The sequence below is a fragment of the Ceratosolen solmsi genome, unplaced genomic scaffold, assembly GCF_000503995.2.
Source record: "Ceratosolen solmsi marchali unplaced genomic scaffold, CerSol_1.0 scaffold43, whole genome shotgun sequence".
NCBI lineage: Eukaryota > Metazoa > Arthropoda > Insecta > Hymenoptera > Agaonidae > Ceratosolen > Ceratosolen solmsi.
In genome coordinates this window covers 3,441,754-3,459,170 of record NW_011948431.1, presented here as the reverse complement: position 1 = coordinate 3,459,170, position 17,417 = coordinate 3,441,754, and the positions used below count along the sequence as shown (strand labels likewise).

At 29.3% G+C, this 17,417-nt stretch overlaps 1 protein-coding gene across 1 annotated transcript in view; it reads left to right on the top strand.

The window, feature by feature from the left end:
• Nucleotides 1-17,417, top strand: part of sfl (N-deacetylase and N-sulfotransferase sfl) — an 84,986-nt gene that overhangs the window by 66,726 nt on the left and 843 nt on the right. Inside the window, exons 6-12 of the mRNA XM_011502138.1 lie at nt 7,874-8,217; nt 9,437-9,725; nt 10,837-10,965; nt 12,119-12,301; nt 13,724-13,944; nt 14,242-14,520; nt 17,061-17,358. Coding sequence (XP_011500440.1) covers nt 7,874-8,217; nt 9,437-9,725; nt 10,837-10,965; nt 12,119-12,301; nt 13,724-13,944; nt 14,242-14,520; nt 17,061-17,358 — 1,743 coding nt within the window. The remainder of the gene's footprint in view (nt 1-7,873; nt 8,218-9,436; nt 9,726-10,836; nt 10,966-12,118; nt 12,302-13,723; nt 13,945-14,241; nt 14,521-17,060; nt 17,359-17,417) is intronic.

Here is a 17,417-nt window from a genome sequence, read left to right as displayed (position 1 = left end):
ATATTCAGTCTTACGAAGGTAAGATGATAAGTAAATGATAGAATGCATCATTTTTTATTTCAATCTCAATATAATAAACATTAAAATATCCCCTATCCAAAATATAATATTTATATTTTTATATATTTGTTTCAAATGTTTTGAAATTTTGTCAATTATGACGCGCTTAATATAAATTTCTGTAGTCGAGCATTCAATGATCTTCAGAATGCAAATCTATTAATCAGAAGAAATTAATCATTGACTTACTTTATTAACGAGGTTCCCAGGAAGAAAATACAATACGTGTGCGTGTGTGTGCGTGCGTGTGCGTGTGCGTGTGCGTGCGTGCGTGTGCGTGTGCGCGCGTGTGTGTGTGTGTGTGTGTTTGTGTGTATTGCGCTCAACGTGACATGCTTTTCCTTTGTTAAATGCGCGCCATCTATTTTTCTAAGCCTTACGTAAGGCACATCCGGGGTTTCTCATTACTGCATATGGAGAAACGAGCTTACTTCTAACGTTCTATCCTACAAGAAATTCCACCACTGACAGTTAATTTGTTATATCCATCCAAGCCGTTCGCGCGCACGTTAGTGTATAGTAAAAGTAGTACCCAAGTTGCAAAAAGTCTAGACCCGAAATCGCGTGTTTTCGCTGGATTCAATTATATTTTTTTGCTTCAGCTTCTTCCTTCTTCGTCCTGACCTTTGTAGTTCTAACGTTAAATCGCTCTAGCTAATCCGATAACGAGGGAAGCTCACCCGGAGCTTTTAAGAAAGGCGCCATTTCTTATAGGCGAATGACGACGACGGACTTTAAGCACGAATATTATTAGCTCGCTCTTGGAATAAATTTACGTCTGCTTTTTTCTTTCTTTACAATGTTTAACACTCCCCGAGAATTTGTTGTTATCGTTCAATTTTATTCTTATACAGATTAAGGAAGCATTGTATATTTATTAGTTAAAATTTGTGCACTATTGTGCAAAAAAAAAAAAAAAATTATCAGACAATACTTATTATTTAGCTTCAAAAATCTTGTTGATTATAATAACAAATCGCCATTATTAATGCAAATATTATTGATTTTATAACTAATTGTTTTTGTTTTGTTTTGTTTTTTATTTTTTTTTTTTTTTTTTTTTTTTTTTTATCGAAATGATAACGTGAAAACAATTAGTATTCATTGTTTAATATATCAAAAGAATATATACACTTGGGCTCACATATTTTAAAAAATAAATCATTGTGAATAAATGGTTCGAATAAATATGCATTTCTTATATATAAAAAAAAAATTATTTATGCGATATTCTATATTCGTAATATGAATGGTAATCTAGAAGGTATAAATGTCACTTGCAATGCTTAACGTTTTATATAATAATTGTTTTTACTTAAGTGCAAAAATGTCACATAAAGCAAATACATACTACCCAATTGCATACTTTGTTAATTATAAACAACGTGTACTCGACAATTTTTTAAAAACAGAAACAGATGACAAATATTATATTGAGCAAGCTTAAGTGAATCGTAAATTTTAAAATTAATAAATCGTATTTTCAATAAAAAGACCCTTTAACAGCTGATGTTCTATAGATAATTGTTATAAATAATAAATATCATAATTTTAACATTGAAAACTCGTTTCCATTACATATCCTCAAAGTTGCTTTCTATGAAATCTCGGAAGCAGATAATATTGCCACTTAAATCTTAATGAATTAATGAGTTTATTAATATGTTAATGATCGGAAATTCTTTTATATTCAATGTAAACTGTCTACGAAAGTGTTGGATTTAAATAATTTTGTTATTACAAGTCATCAAATTCACCCTTACGTAACGTGTAATATCGCACAACTTATAATCATCAAAAAAATAAACAATGACAACTTATTTAATTAATGTTTTAAAATAAAGTATAATGTGATTCGTGATAACCTATAAATCGTTTTTTACACCTTGATTAAGAATAAATATAGATATAAATAAAATGTAAGTCAAGAAATTGGACATTATTATTTATGTTTGGAAAACAGAAATGAAATACAAATATCTTTTTGACAAACGCATATTTATTTAATAAAAAAAAAAATATTTTAACTTTATTAATACTCGAAATGTCTAAAGCACACAAACGGTCTTGTTCATTAGCAACTAATAAACTGGATTATAACTCGTACTCGCGCCTGTAAATTAATTTAAAATGGTTTTACTCTGCATCGAAAACAGTTTAATGAAAATAAATTATTAGTGTTTGAATGGGAAATGTAGAAATCTGAAGGACTTTTGACATAAAAATATCTGACTGAATCTCAGTGTATAAAGTTATTTTATCGAACCCTTTTTTATCAATTTTCATCCAATTTTTATATCTATATACATTTTTTACAAATTAAATTCTTCATACACGCAAATGTTTGTTAATCTATATTTATTGATTAAGTATACAAGGTCAAATGAAAGAAACTCGATAATTACTTTCTAATCAAATACCGTCGAATTTTTCTTGCTATTTTAAAAACTTCAAGCCCTTTTTCATTTTTGAACACTTTGCTACAAGTTTGTTTTATAATTTTACGTAAAATTTTAATCGCGTTATGTTGTCTATTAAAGCAATAAAAGAAAATATAGAGGTGGTAGTTTGTATTTCCGTTAATTCAGTTTTACAGACGTAATTTCAAAAATAAATTCAAAATATTATCTCATTATAAATATAAAGAAATCATCGCATTTACAAATCATATAATTTTATCATCAGAATTTCATAAATTTTATAATTAAATTAACTATATTATCATTATTAATATTTAAGCTATCAACATTACACTTAACAATATTTGCGCGATAACTATATATGTAATTATAAATGCTTCGAGTATTTCAATAAAAAAAGAAAGTTTTCATTTTAATATTCATTTAATAAATATATTACTTAGAATTAAAAATGGTCATAAAAGATCGTATACTTTTTTTTTTTTAATGTGATATAATTTTCAAGTCTTTTTTGAAAATTTCTTTACAAATCTTCCATTTTCTAGTATACACAGAAATCTTGAAATCTTTTACTTTATAATGAAGCAGAAAGTATTAAAAACTTCATGTGATTTATATTCGTAACTCTGAATATTATATTAAATTTTCGTTAAAACATATATATTTTAATTTCATAAAATTTAAATAATAACATACATTATAAAAAGATAATTGTCAATACTGTCACGTCGATTTTTTACAAAATGTCATAATTCATAACATTTATATTTGAATTTAGCTTGTTTCAAATACTATATTACATAAACGAAAAAAAGTAAAATCTAATAAAACTATACATACGAACAATTATTACGGCATTTTATAAAATTTTACAATTTCCGCTTTTTATTATATAATCTCTTGATATCTGTTATTTTAAGTAAAATAAATTAAAAAATTCTAACTATATGAATAGTTAAGAAGAATAGAAATATAGAAAGCTATAATTCATATTAAATTTGATACCTAATGAATAAAATAAGCTACGCGTTCAATATAAAATAATTAAAAACAAGTGAGATGAAAGATTTCATTTTTTAAACAATTATGTAAGCTTCGTAGTCTTCATTTTTACTCTTTCAGTGTATAACTTTTTTTCATTTCATTTCAATTTTCATCATTAATTATATGTAATTACTATTTTGAAATATTTATTACACATAAAAACACGAAAGAAAAGTTCATTTATTTCCATAAAAATCGTAAATTTTGTAGTTGTAATATAATCGAATACATTGCAGAAATTATGTATTTTTTTACAATATATCTAACTAGAAATTGCTCTCTTAATCATGCAGTACGTGAAAAGACTTGAATAATATAATATTTATCAACAAATTTTTAATAATTATGATGCAATTTAAAAAGAATAATGATATGAATATGATATATTTAAAATTATTAAAATATTCGATAATTAAAAATAGCTTTAATGAATAATTTTTCTAATACGTCTTATATGAATAAATAAGAAGCGAGTATTAATAAAATAATTTTATACACGTCAATCGATTATATAATTACTTTATAGTAAAGCAGACTAAGTACGCATTAAGTAACGCACCTAAATACATAAATATCTTAGAATAATATATTATATTATTTTTTCTACACAAATTGTATTCTTAATACAATTACATAAATAATTATTACTCCAGTTTTTCATTAATGTACGATTAAAAATTAAATTTTTTAAATTATATTACATAAATTATAATACAATTTTTCATATAAATGGATCAGCATTCTATTATATAATACATTATCTGAATCGACTAACTGAACTTTTGAAAACAAAAGTTCTATAAATATATTTATAGGGAGAAAAAAAATTAAAATAATCTTTATTGAAAATAAATCATGAATATTAATTTATTCTAAAGAGAAAAAAAAAACTAATGAATATGAAAGGTATAATACTATACTTTAAATTAATTTGATGTATTAAATAACTTTCTAAATATTTAGTTAATCGGGAATATACATAATATTGTAAATTATAAGTTTTTGGAAAGCAGATAGAAAAATTTTCACTAATGTAATATTTCAATAATTAGCATTACATTGACTTCAAAAATGAACAGACTCGAGATAAAATAGCACTTGCATTACTTCGTCCTTAATATATATAAAAACAGTAAAAAAAATATAAAATATAAAAAACACATATAAAACTTTTAATCCTTCTTGTACGAGCTTATTAGAAATAAAGGATAACAATAGTTTTATGGATAAGTCCATTATATAGGGTTTGATTATATTGCAGCTCTTTCTCTTTCTCTCTCTCTCTCTCTCTCTATCTCTCTCTCTCTCTCTCTCTCGCTGTGACATTTGTTCAATTTCCACGGCAATGATAAACATACAACTTAGAGTAAAAAAAAGTTATAGCCATTGTCTTGGTGGGGTTAAATAAAAAATCAATCCTTCTACCAATAGTTGGCAGGGCTTATTGTTAAATCCGAGATTTCAAGGAAAGCTTTGCATTATAATAAGTCTAGGACTTTTCAATGCGAATGACTCGCAAGTGTGAAATTTAACACATGCGGCTTACCGAATATACATTTTATAAGGGATTAACTCGAAACTGGAGATTGTTCGAAGAATATTGTGCACTCGAGGTTTATGAAGTATACAAAATAGTACGGTTATTTACCCAAGATATTGTTGGAATTATGAATCTAGTAAATAAAAATGCAGAAAATACTAGTTTAATTTTAAAGAATTCGCTCATTTCTTAAATAATTAAGAGAAATGCAAAAGAAAAAAGAAGAAACGAGTAGCAAATACATTGGAAATGACAAGACGGATATCATTAAAAATAAATTGTAAGACTGAAAGTACTTGATAATATTTTTATCAAATTTTCCTCGTATTTTATCACTTATTTTGTCATCCAAGCTACTGTAATAAATACGGGATACCATCCTTTTTCCTTACTCATTAAAAAATCGAGAATGAAAATTGTCCTTCATTTTGATTACCCAAAAAATAAAAAAAAAAAAAAGAGTAAGCATTATCAATACGGTATCAGCGAATAAATTTGTCCAATTTTCTGTCTTTTTTTACAAAGTACTGTGAATAAAGTAGTGAAATAAATATAAAATTATTCTAGCTACGAGTCATATATAATTAATATGTCTGGTATCTTTATTTCAATTCTGTATTCCCAATGTAAAAAATTTCAAGAAATTCATTGCAAGTTCAATAATCATTTGAGAGATCATTACGTCATTAAAGACTTTTTACCCTTTTAAATGTGTATTATAATGGCTTGACAAGAAATAAATTATTATGCGTACAATATGTGACTAATCCTCTTGAGAATAGTAAATGATTGTTTAAGAATAAACGTGAATAAAAATAAATTTAATAATATTTATTGAATTTCAATTTGGAATTATGTAATTTATATGTAAATTGTATAAGACTTTATTTCATAATCTTATCGCCTTTACAATACCTACATCACACAGAATGCAATTAAGGATAAATTAATAACTATTGTTTTTATAATTTTTAATGTTAATTTATAATGAATTGCCGCTTAGACAATTATTTAACGTTATTTTTTGTTTCGTTTTGTTAATATTTAACGTATAAAGTACGAATATACCAATTATCATCATGTGTAAGTAAATGAAATTTTAATTTTTATAATTTTCAATTTAAACTTATCAATTTTTTGTTAAATTCGAGTCTATAAACAAAGTATTATTTGATGGAATTTTTGACGAATCCGAGTGTTCAATAAATTCATTTGATAATTAAACCATTCCATTATCGTTTGTAATTTAGTAAAATATTTTGAGCCCCTTTTTAAGTCACTCATCCTTCTACATGACGTTCACAAACAGAAAATTACCAAAATTAAACAGCCCCTATCTCTGAATCACTTTACCATCCCTTGTTCATTGTCTTTCTCATCCTAACGAGACAATAACTTGGCCTATCTGCACGCAAATCCTTCCCTTAGACATATAAGTTCTACTATATTCTCCCTTAACGAATTCAGGTAGAACTATATACTCTTATCGTTATTGTCATCGTTGTGGTGCACCAAAATCGAGTTCCTATAGCAAAATACCCTATAGCATTATCTCTAAATATAGAAAATCAGAGCATATTATTTGTTTGAGTAGTTAATACTACATATCGATTAAATATTGACAAAGCCCACTGAATATGTATTTACCTTTTTCATTCATTTATTGTTACTATTCTATTGCAAATAAACTAGCTGCGATGAAAGAGAAAGAGAGAGAGAAAGAGAGAGAGAGAGAGAGAGAGAGAGAGAGAGAGAGAGAGAGAAGGGTAAAATGAAAAGAGTAGCGTTAAAATTAAATTTAAAAGATTTTCGTTTGGCGGTAAGGATAAAATTTTTATTTTAATATTCAACTATTTATTGTTACTAGTAACTAATAAATTTATTGCTTTATCGATATCACAACACCAAAAATATATATTTTTTCTATTTAGAGCCGAAACTATAATATTCGATTTATCATGAATTTTTTTAATATTCATGTTAACACGACGACAGTCATGAACCTTTCGTTAACTATAACTTTTCTATCGTTGTCTTGATTTACGCAAAGTCTTTAACTTTCAATTGCTTTAACTAATGTATATCAATATTAAAATAATGTATAGTATATATTATTATTTTATTTCTCATAAACGAGTCAAAATAATAATTTGAATAACTGTTTTGGAAAATGTGCAACTGCCTTTTATTGTAATTATGTAATTTCTTTATTATCTCCTTTTTTTCTAATATATCTTATTGTAATAAATCTTTATTACCTTATTTTGAAATATCTTCCTGAATTTTTAACTGCTAATTACCTTCTTGATATTTTGTCAGAATACACGTTTGGCCTTTGTATAATCTTCCTAAATCATATAATCGTTCATAAAGCTTTATTTAACTTAAATATAAATTAAACAGCAACAATTGATATTTCAGATATGAATAATAAAGTAATATATATATATATATATATATATATATATATATTCATACAAATTTAATTAGGGGGAGAGGGTTATTTGGTGAGTATGAATAGCGCAACCAATAGAATAATAAATTATTATTATCCTACTCGATAATTATGAAATGCGCGATAGGCTTGACTGGTGGCAACAATCGACAGTAACGAGTAGTAGATGTTAAAGAGATAGATTTTGCTAAATTCTCCATAATAAATATTTCGCTTGAGCGTAAATCCAACTCGTGAACTTACTTATGAAATATGAATTAATTGCGATTACGTGTAAAAAAAAAAAAAAAAAAAAATCTTCGAGACGAAAAAATTTCGTTAAGTGCACGTTAAGTCCTTGATTTAATAACACAGGATCACGGCCGATACGATGGTATCCAGCGGGTTCTGTTCGGCGGTGGCCTCAAGTTCTGGCTGCACAAGCTCCTTCTGCTGGACTCCCTGTCGTATCTGTCGCACGGACAGCTGAGTCTGAGCCTCAGCCGCATGATCCTCGTTGACGTTGACGACATATTCGTGGGGGAGAAAGGAACGAGATTGAAGAAGGACGACGTGCTCGCGCTTCTAGCTACGCAGCAAAGGATACAGGCTCTCGTGCCAGGTTTCAAATTCAACTTGGGGTTTTCCGGCAAGTACTTCCATCATGGGACGACCGAGGAGAATCTGGGAGACGATATGATACTGGAGAACGTCGACAGGTAAACCATTTGAATTTGCACTCCCATAGCTTTAACTTCATCACAGATGTGTCTTCGAACGGATTCTTCGAACCGCAATAAATTTGATTTATGTAAAATAAACTTACGATCCTTCACAAATTTTACTTTCACCTTGAAATACTAAAATACATTATATTTTAGCTTTTGCGTGTGTATTTATTTGCTTTCGTACTCAGATGTGCGTGAATGTGTAAAAGAGCGCATGTAAGTTGTATATGACAAGGACCTGAGAATGAATAGGCTGGAATAAATGTGTATTGAAGTATTAAGGTCTAGTGTGCGAGGGGGAAGGGGTGAAAACGAGCACGCGGTGGGTGATTGAGTGTCAGAATTTCTTTAAACTCTAATGAAATCAAATAAAACATTGTGCGAATAGTTGGTTACTTTTATGAATAATACACGTACCCTAAGAATTTGTATTTCTAGCTGATTTATAATAGTTAATGAAATGATACATAATTTTAAAAAATACAGTAGACTTCTTCTATTATACTTTAAATTGAACATGATATTTTAGGTTATTTCACGACTAACTCATATTTAATTTATTTTATTTTAAAATTGCTACTTTTATCGAAGAATTATCGATGGAATATCTATCGGTTAATATCTATCAATTCTACCGATAGATATTCTTGTTTTCGTTGTGACATTACTCGCTTCCCATTTTATCTGAATATTCGAATTCACTAAAGAAATTAAACGAGAGTATGACTAATAATAGTTACCAATTGTATTTTTGTGTACAGTATGCACTAAATGCATATTACACGATCACATCGATAGTTAATGATTAGTGCAATTACTTGTAAAACTTTAAATAAACATTTCATGGTTTTAACTACAAGCTTTTAAAGAAGCCAATAGAATAATTTGAAATATCGACACAAAAGCTTTAAAGTAGTTACGTCGTCCAAGTATTAATTACTAGTATAAGCGTGTAATCATTATTATTACATTATTATAAACGTTACGTAAAAATAGCTATAAATTAGAGATAAATTAATATCAAACATGATTAGTAAGTACACGATTCTTTGAAGAGAGCCATCGCAAATGAAAGCGCCAACGGCATTTCATATCAAAATCAAGCTAATAAAGTCATGAGAATTATGTGAATGCATCGCGCGCTAATCCCAAAAATCCACAACGAAACATTCGCAAATCATGCATATTGACTCTCCCTGATTATCGGCAGATTTACGTGGTTTTCTCACATGTGGAATCATCAGCAACCCCACCTCTACGAGAACGTAACCCATCTGCAGCTCGACATGGCCTTAAACAAGCAATTCGCAAAGGAACACGGGATACCGACGGGGAGCGGCTACAGCGTCAGTCCCCATCACTCCGGGGTCTATCCCGTGCACGAGGGCCTCTACGAGGCCTGGAAGAAAATCTGGAACATTAAGGTCACGAGCACCGAGGAGTACCCGCACCTGAGGCCGGCGAGGCTCAGGCGCGGATTCGCACATCGTGGCATCATGGTGAGCGATCAGGATATATTTTATGCTTTCTGGCGATTTACGATCGCCGGGATTATTTATTATTTTAAATCTAGCCAGCTCACGCCTATTTTCGAGTGCTGTGCGGGCTAGTTTCTTTTACACATCTAGTATAGCTTTGCCGTCCTTTACCATCCTACCGATGCAACATTCATTATCTCCTCGTATGAAGATACTTGGAGGAAAACTTTGAAAATTTTAAATCACTAACTTTAATCATCACGGCTTTATCATTTAACTACCTTCTCACTGTAAAAACATCCGTAGTTAAATATAAATTTAACGCGTCTAATGCCTTCTATCATAATTATATGGTGATTTTCAAGGGATTAAAGGGTCTTTGTAAGCGGAAAATAATTACAATACATATTGTAAGTAAGTTGGAAAATTCACTCAAATCCAGAGTTGGATAGTAAATTATTGCGCCCCTGACAATGTATTTCATTTCATTCGCTAAGTTATGACATAAACTTATCATTTTCTTATCATCTACAAGCATACGTGCAAATATTGTTTCAATGAAGATTATAATATAGCCAGCTGGTTGAGTGAAATTTAATTATCGTTTATAAGAGAAAAATACCATATTGGCAGAAACGACGTGTTATTTAATTTGAATTTATAGGATATTCCTTAAAGAGTTGTAATAATAGTAGACGATTATCACCATTCTATTACATTGCTGTGATTACTCTGTAGTTATTCGTTTTATCGCACATCTGGTTAAATTCAACATTATAATTACGTTAAGGGCGTGTAGAGCAAGAGTAGCCTATTAAAGTCAATGAGAAAAATTATTGTTTACTATTTCTAAATAATTGATCGGGCGGCGAACGACGCTTGTCGTTTAATTTATAATTGCGTAAAATGCGATATTTGCCGAATAACAAGAAAATAAATGTATATAAATGCACGCTCATTATTCATGAGTGTAGGATATTTGTAAAATGGCAAATCTGATTCACGCCAACTACCCAACTGGCTATTGAAATGCGCAATTGTTATTCATTACTCCAGCTCTTGCGTACTATCAAATCCATAATGCATATTGCGCATTAACGAAAGCCCTAACTAATGCACTGGTTTATTTTAGGTACTGCCAAGGCAGACATGCGGTCTATTTACGCACACAATATTTATCGAAAGATATCCTGGCGGCCGAGATAAGCTGGACGAGTCGATCCAGGGCGGCGAACTATTCCAGACTATCGTTTACAATCCGGTAAGCCATGCCAATAACTCTATTTATTTCTCATCAAGCAGGCCTGGATTTCGAAATAATAACTTCGTCAATGTTATTCCATGTAATTTTAATAAAGCCGATAACCCGTCACGTATAAAACGAAAAAGTGGTATGCGCTTGAATGCGAGGTAGTTGAACGGGAGTAACGAGTTGATAATATAGCACGCGCACCCACACTCACGCACAACGACAAACAAACAAAATAATATAATAATGTCCGACACATTTCATCTTTAATCAAGGTCCTTTAATCAAGATTTTTATATCTACGAATTATCGAAGCTGATTCTCGGCTTTATACTCTAATTTTTTTTTTTTTTTTTTGGATAGAAGAAGAAATTAATTACGAAGAAATTAATAGTATAAATGACGAATAAATGGCGAGAAACGAAGTGACGAGAATATACCTTATTGACACGTTTCTAGAAAATCATTTCGCATTTCCGGGCCACTTTCATTTTCAGCAATTTCAGTGATTTTATTATCAGTTGACCTGCACTCCTTGCATTAAAAGTTCTTTAACAATATTTATCGTTCTGGTATTTTCACAATCGATAGTAACTCGTATTACCAACAATTCGTTTAATCGTAAACGTAGATTAAAATATCTGACATTAAATGATTATGTACTCAATGTCCATTATCAAACTTTTATTACGTAATTCAAATTTAACGACGATCCTCATAAAATCCACCAATGATTAACGATTTGCAAAATATTTGAGAACCATTTGACGACGTAATATCATTTCCATTCACAATCCAAACAACGTGTCAGGCCTTCAAAATTAAAACAAACAAACAAAACCAAAACAAAAAAAAAAACAAAAAAAAAAAACAAAAAAAAACAAACCTTTTTTCACCTTATAAACACACACGGCCAACATCTCCTTCATAAATATCGATTTCATTCTTGAAATGCTTTATTTGTTTTCAACGATTTACGTCATAGCATGAACAATGGGGTGTGTAACAAACAATAACAAAAACAAAACATAAAAAAAAAAAAGAAGAAAAAAAGAAGAAGAATTAGGTCAACGCGATTGCCGCTTAATGCGTATTTTGTATAAACAGTATTCCGTATAAACATTAGCGTAAAATTTTAAATGCTAAAGCTCCCGATGCCTTTCAGATAAACATTTTCATGACACACATGTCGAATTATGGGAACGATCGGCTGGCACTGTACACCTTCGAATCCGTCATCAAGTTCATTCAATGCTGGACGAATTTACGCCTGTCGAGTGCCCCGCCCCTTCAGCTGGGCGAGAGATACTTTCAGCTCTATCCGGAAGAGACGGATCCAGTCTGGGGTGTACGTAAAGAAATAATCAGCAAACTTGTGGCGCTATTATTTTTGTTTTTTGTTTTTTTAGTTTTTTTTTTTGTTTTTTTTATTCTTTATTTCTTTCTTCGCTCCAACGCACGAGCAATGCGAAGCGTACAAAGTCAAGTATTGCCATTTCATTAATTTAAAAGTTGTTTGACTAATAATCGTATGGATAAAATTTTCATGGATTATGCATATATTTGTGGTATTATTGCACCACCGTGGATTAAATACATTAAGCCTGTATTTAATTTTTATTTCATTTCTGCTATTATTTGTTAATGTCTCGAGGGAATTTTCAATAATTTCCAAACGATTATGTGAAATCCGCTTTCCAATATATTGAATTTTTTTTTAATAATTCACTTTCGGCTGTGTTATACCACAGCATAATGCATGCCATTATAGAAATGGCAAAAATGTGCGCGTTTATTTTATCCAAGAAAAATTATCATTCATTACAGCTATGATTTATTTGCGAGCTTGCATGCATCGTATATCTCGTTTTATTATTTTCCCTAACCGTTATCTGGTATTCTATATTCTTTTAGCATTAAAATTTGAAAATTTTAGTAAAATATTTACGTGGTGCTGAGAATTATTGTCGCTTTTGCAGGTAAAGTGATAATTGGGCTTTTGTCATAAATGCAGTAATGCATTTCCTCAGTTGTAACTTTAACGATACTTTTATTATTTTTCACATATTTGCCTAAGTAAAGTAAATTCATCATTATATAAGTGAAATAGTAATTTTTATTTTAACGTTTTAATTATTTCACAGATTATGACACGTAATTCCAGTACTAAAAATTAATCTCGCAAACAAATTGCTATTTATTTGTTTAAAATGTTAAATCGATAACTATTTCTAATAATTCACTAGGTAATTCACTAGGCGCCTACATTTCTGAATATCATTAAAATGATAATTAAATTTATCTTTTATACGCCTTATATATATAGCCCTACCATTCGCTCATTGCTCGGTAGATATAAAATCATACACCTTTCAATGTCATGTGTATATGCAACTACTACATTTCTACGAGCTTTAAATTACAAAATACATTTATAAAAGTATAATCAAAGTCGTAATAATAAATAGATTTTTCATTTATAATAAAACACGATAATAATACTTACAATGCTCGCCACTTCAATTTACAATGTTTATTGAATAATGATAAAAAAATTTTGTTTCATCTATAATAAATGAAATTCATGATAAATAGTTGTGTATTAAATAAATCAAAGTATTTCATTCGATTATTATTATTAAGGCTTGAAGGATATTTCATTAAATTTTATGAGAAACATACATTATCGTCACGTGCCAAACTGATTTGTTTTGATTATATTCTTTAACGATAAAATGAAATAGATATTATTTTATGCTAACCCCAACAGAATCCCTGTGACGATCAAAGGCATCAAAGAATTTGGTCGAAAAACAAAACTTGTGATCAATTGCCAAGATTTTTGGTGATTGGACCTCAGAAGACTGGAACAACGGCATTATATACATTTTTATCTCTTCATCCCGCCATCAGTAGTAACTTACCTAGTCCCGATACATTTGAAGAGATTCAATTTTTTAATGGAAAAAATTATTACAGGGGCTTAGATTGGTAATATGTTTGATTACATTACATATTAAAAAAACTTATTGTCACTTATTGACTATTTTGTTCAAAGTGATTGTTTATATCTATTGATCGCGTATCACTTAAATTGATCTTTCGTCAAAAAAAAAAAAAAAAAAAAAAAAAAAAAAAAAAAATATCATTTATAATTCGTCATTGTATTATTCAAATATTCCATTAATTTTTCTCTCTAATAACGTGAATAATAAGCATTAAATAATGTATAGAAAAATTTTCCTTCTTCTTTGGGAATTTTAAAATTAAAATAACGTACTGTTGTAGGTATATGAGCTTTTTCCCTGCAACTAAGAACGAAAGCTCTCGCTACCTCTTCGAAAAGTCAGCGACGTACTTCGACGGTGAACTTGTTCCTCGACGAGCTCATGCGCTCCTTCCAAAAGCCAAGCTCATCACGATACTCCTTTCGCCCGCCAGGAGGGCCTATTCTTGGTATCAGCACACCAAGGTACATGGTGACATTACGGCCAAGAATTATTCTTTCCACTCCGTGATAACGGCCACCGACACCGCGCCAAAAGCATTAAGGGATCTCAGAAATAGGTAACGATATGAAATTTATAATAGATCATCGATCTACCCTTATACTATATATACGTGTATAACTTAATTTTAGTTATGTAACTTATGCACTTAACGTTACTGAGGCTGCACTTAATATTACGAAAAGTCTAATCTAAAGGCTATGATATTAATCGAGCAACTGGTAATAGTTATTTCGATAAAAATAACATAATATTCTAGTAATGTAATATCTATATTGATATTCAAATTAATTTTTAATATAGTTAACGAGCGGTTGGATAATTTTTTTTGTTTATAAATATAATAGAAGCCTATATTGATAAATACAAGCATTAAATTTATACAAAAAATACAATTCTAGTTATAAAGAGATTTTGATTACATTTTACCTTTATAGGGCCTATTATCAGAAAATTGTTAATTACATATAATCGTGAATGAATTCGTTGGCCTATCCTTTCAGCCGTAGAAAATCGAATTATTAAATAAGCTTGTTTATCGACTAGAATGGGTTGCGTTCAAAGTAAAGAGAATTTACCAAAAACCTGCTTCTTCGCACTAAAATGGTTCAATTAACTAGATAACTTGTTCTTCGATCAGAAAAGATTCAGTTCAAAAAGGCTTATAGATATAAAAGATATCCCTATTTCGGTTTCATTAGCAGGTCAACACGTGTCCTTTCCTTTCATGTTCCGTTTAATTCGAGCGATAACAACATCGAAGTAGAGTGACTGCTCAGGGGAGTGGAGAGAGAGAGAGAGAGAGAGTATTGAAGAAAGTGCTGTCAGGACGAAAGGACAGGCTTTAACGAAGGTTGACTGTGTATATGTCTCGAGAAATTTCATCCACCCTGTTTTATTCCCTAATGTGGAGCTTTAGCACACCCTTTAACTAACTCACCCTTCTTTGTTTGGGGTTGGCTTTGACAAGTGTAGACTTCAAAGGATGGCGACGCATGTAAAAGGTGTCGCGTCTGACCCGAGTTAATGTGTATTTCGTAGGTGGAGATCGACAATACATTTGAAAAGCAGACGAAGTAAACTCATCTCTAATTTATTTGTTTTACTTTTTTTTTTTTTTTAATTTCAAATGAGTAAATGTGCTTGATATAAATATTTTTGCGTAATCAATGAAAGTTCAATAATTAAAGTCGACAATTGAGAATAAATTATGAAAATTATAAATTTCATTTTTTACTAGAAGAATAATGAATGTTTGTTGATTATATTAGAAATTGAGTGTTATTGCATCTTGCCCAAGTTTCTTCGAAAATTATTCATAATGGGGGTTTTTTTTTTTTTTTTTTTTTTTGTCAAATCTGATGCAAAGAAATCAAATTTCTAAAGGATTCCTATAAAAATACAAATTCAGATTCTTTATCTTTTTGCATCTATTCGATGGTTTCGCAGCTCAATAATATTGGTATACTTTTACTCTTGAAACTCACATTTATGTATTCGGTTTATCTACATATATATATATATATATATATATATATATATATATGTATGTATGTTGATCATATTAAATGATCAATCGTCTAATATTAATCAGGAATGTATGTGCCCAAGGTATTAATCTCATTTGCCTCGTTTTATTTACGTTTTGCATATAAAGGACAATATCGTAAGTATTAAAGACAAAATTGAGATTCTGATATATTTTCCTTTTATAACTAAAAGTAATAAAGACTCTATCTCGTCAATATGTACGTTAAGTATCGTCCTCCGTATCATCATTTTTTCTAACTTAGGGGAGCAATGTCTATTATTCTTACGATTACCTTAATGACACAGTTCGATACCGCATGATAAGAACATAAAAGTCGAAAAGATATCTTAAGTTTAATCGCTACTATGCTGCTTCGGCATTTTTTATTACGAAATTTGAATCTTGACTTTAGATCCTGATAATATAATGGAATTGTTAATGGTAAATATTTTGAGAGATTGTAATTTTTAAAATAATTCATACGTATTAAATAATATTGTTTCAAATTTTTCATTTAATAAACGCGTTTCTGCATGAAAATGATTTTTTTTTAGATAAAATTTTTAGTTAATATTTTCGGATAAAAAAGAAAATAGTTACGATTAATTTTATTAATAAGCTCGGGAATGTACTATTTATGCATTTATAAAATTTATTGATTAAGTCTCGTTAAAGTATATATTTATTTGACAAAATTTGTTTCTTTTAAATTTATCATGTAGATAATCAAAAGGCTAATAATGCCTTTTCATTATTCGAAATTAAAATACTTTTTTTTTTTAAGATAATAGATAGTGTTAATATTATAAATATTCATTTATAATATTTATATATTATATAATATTGTGGTTGGGTAGAATTCGATTGTAACGTTTTCAACAGTCCTTCTATAAGACAAAAAATTGATTGTTTAATATTTATTATTATGTACCGTTTATTAAAAAAGTATTGAATGCCAACTGTAAATAAACTAAATAAATATTTTTAAATCTGAATGGCATAGGTCATTAATATATTGAGATACGGATATTTCATTACAACAACTAATTTAGCGATCTCACTTACAGATGTCTTAATCCTGGAAAATACGCTCAGCATCTCGAGAGGTGGCTTTCTTATTATCCAGCTCAGCAATTACACATTATCGATGGTGAACAATTACGTCAAAATCCCGTTGAAACTCTCCACGAGCTACAAAGGTTTTTAAAGATAAATCCAACGTTCAATTATTCAACACATTTAAGGTATGATCCAAAGAAGGGTTTCTTTTGTCAAGTGACGAATGAAGATCGTACGAAATGTCTTGGTAAGAGTAAAGGTCGCCAATATCCACCAATGGAAGATAAGTCTTATAAGTTCTTACAGGTAAATGGATAAAATTATTGTAAATATCATTAAATAAATATATATATAAACAATTCGTT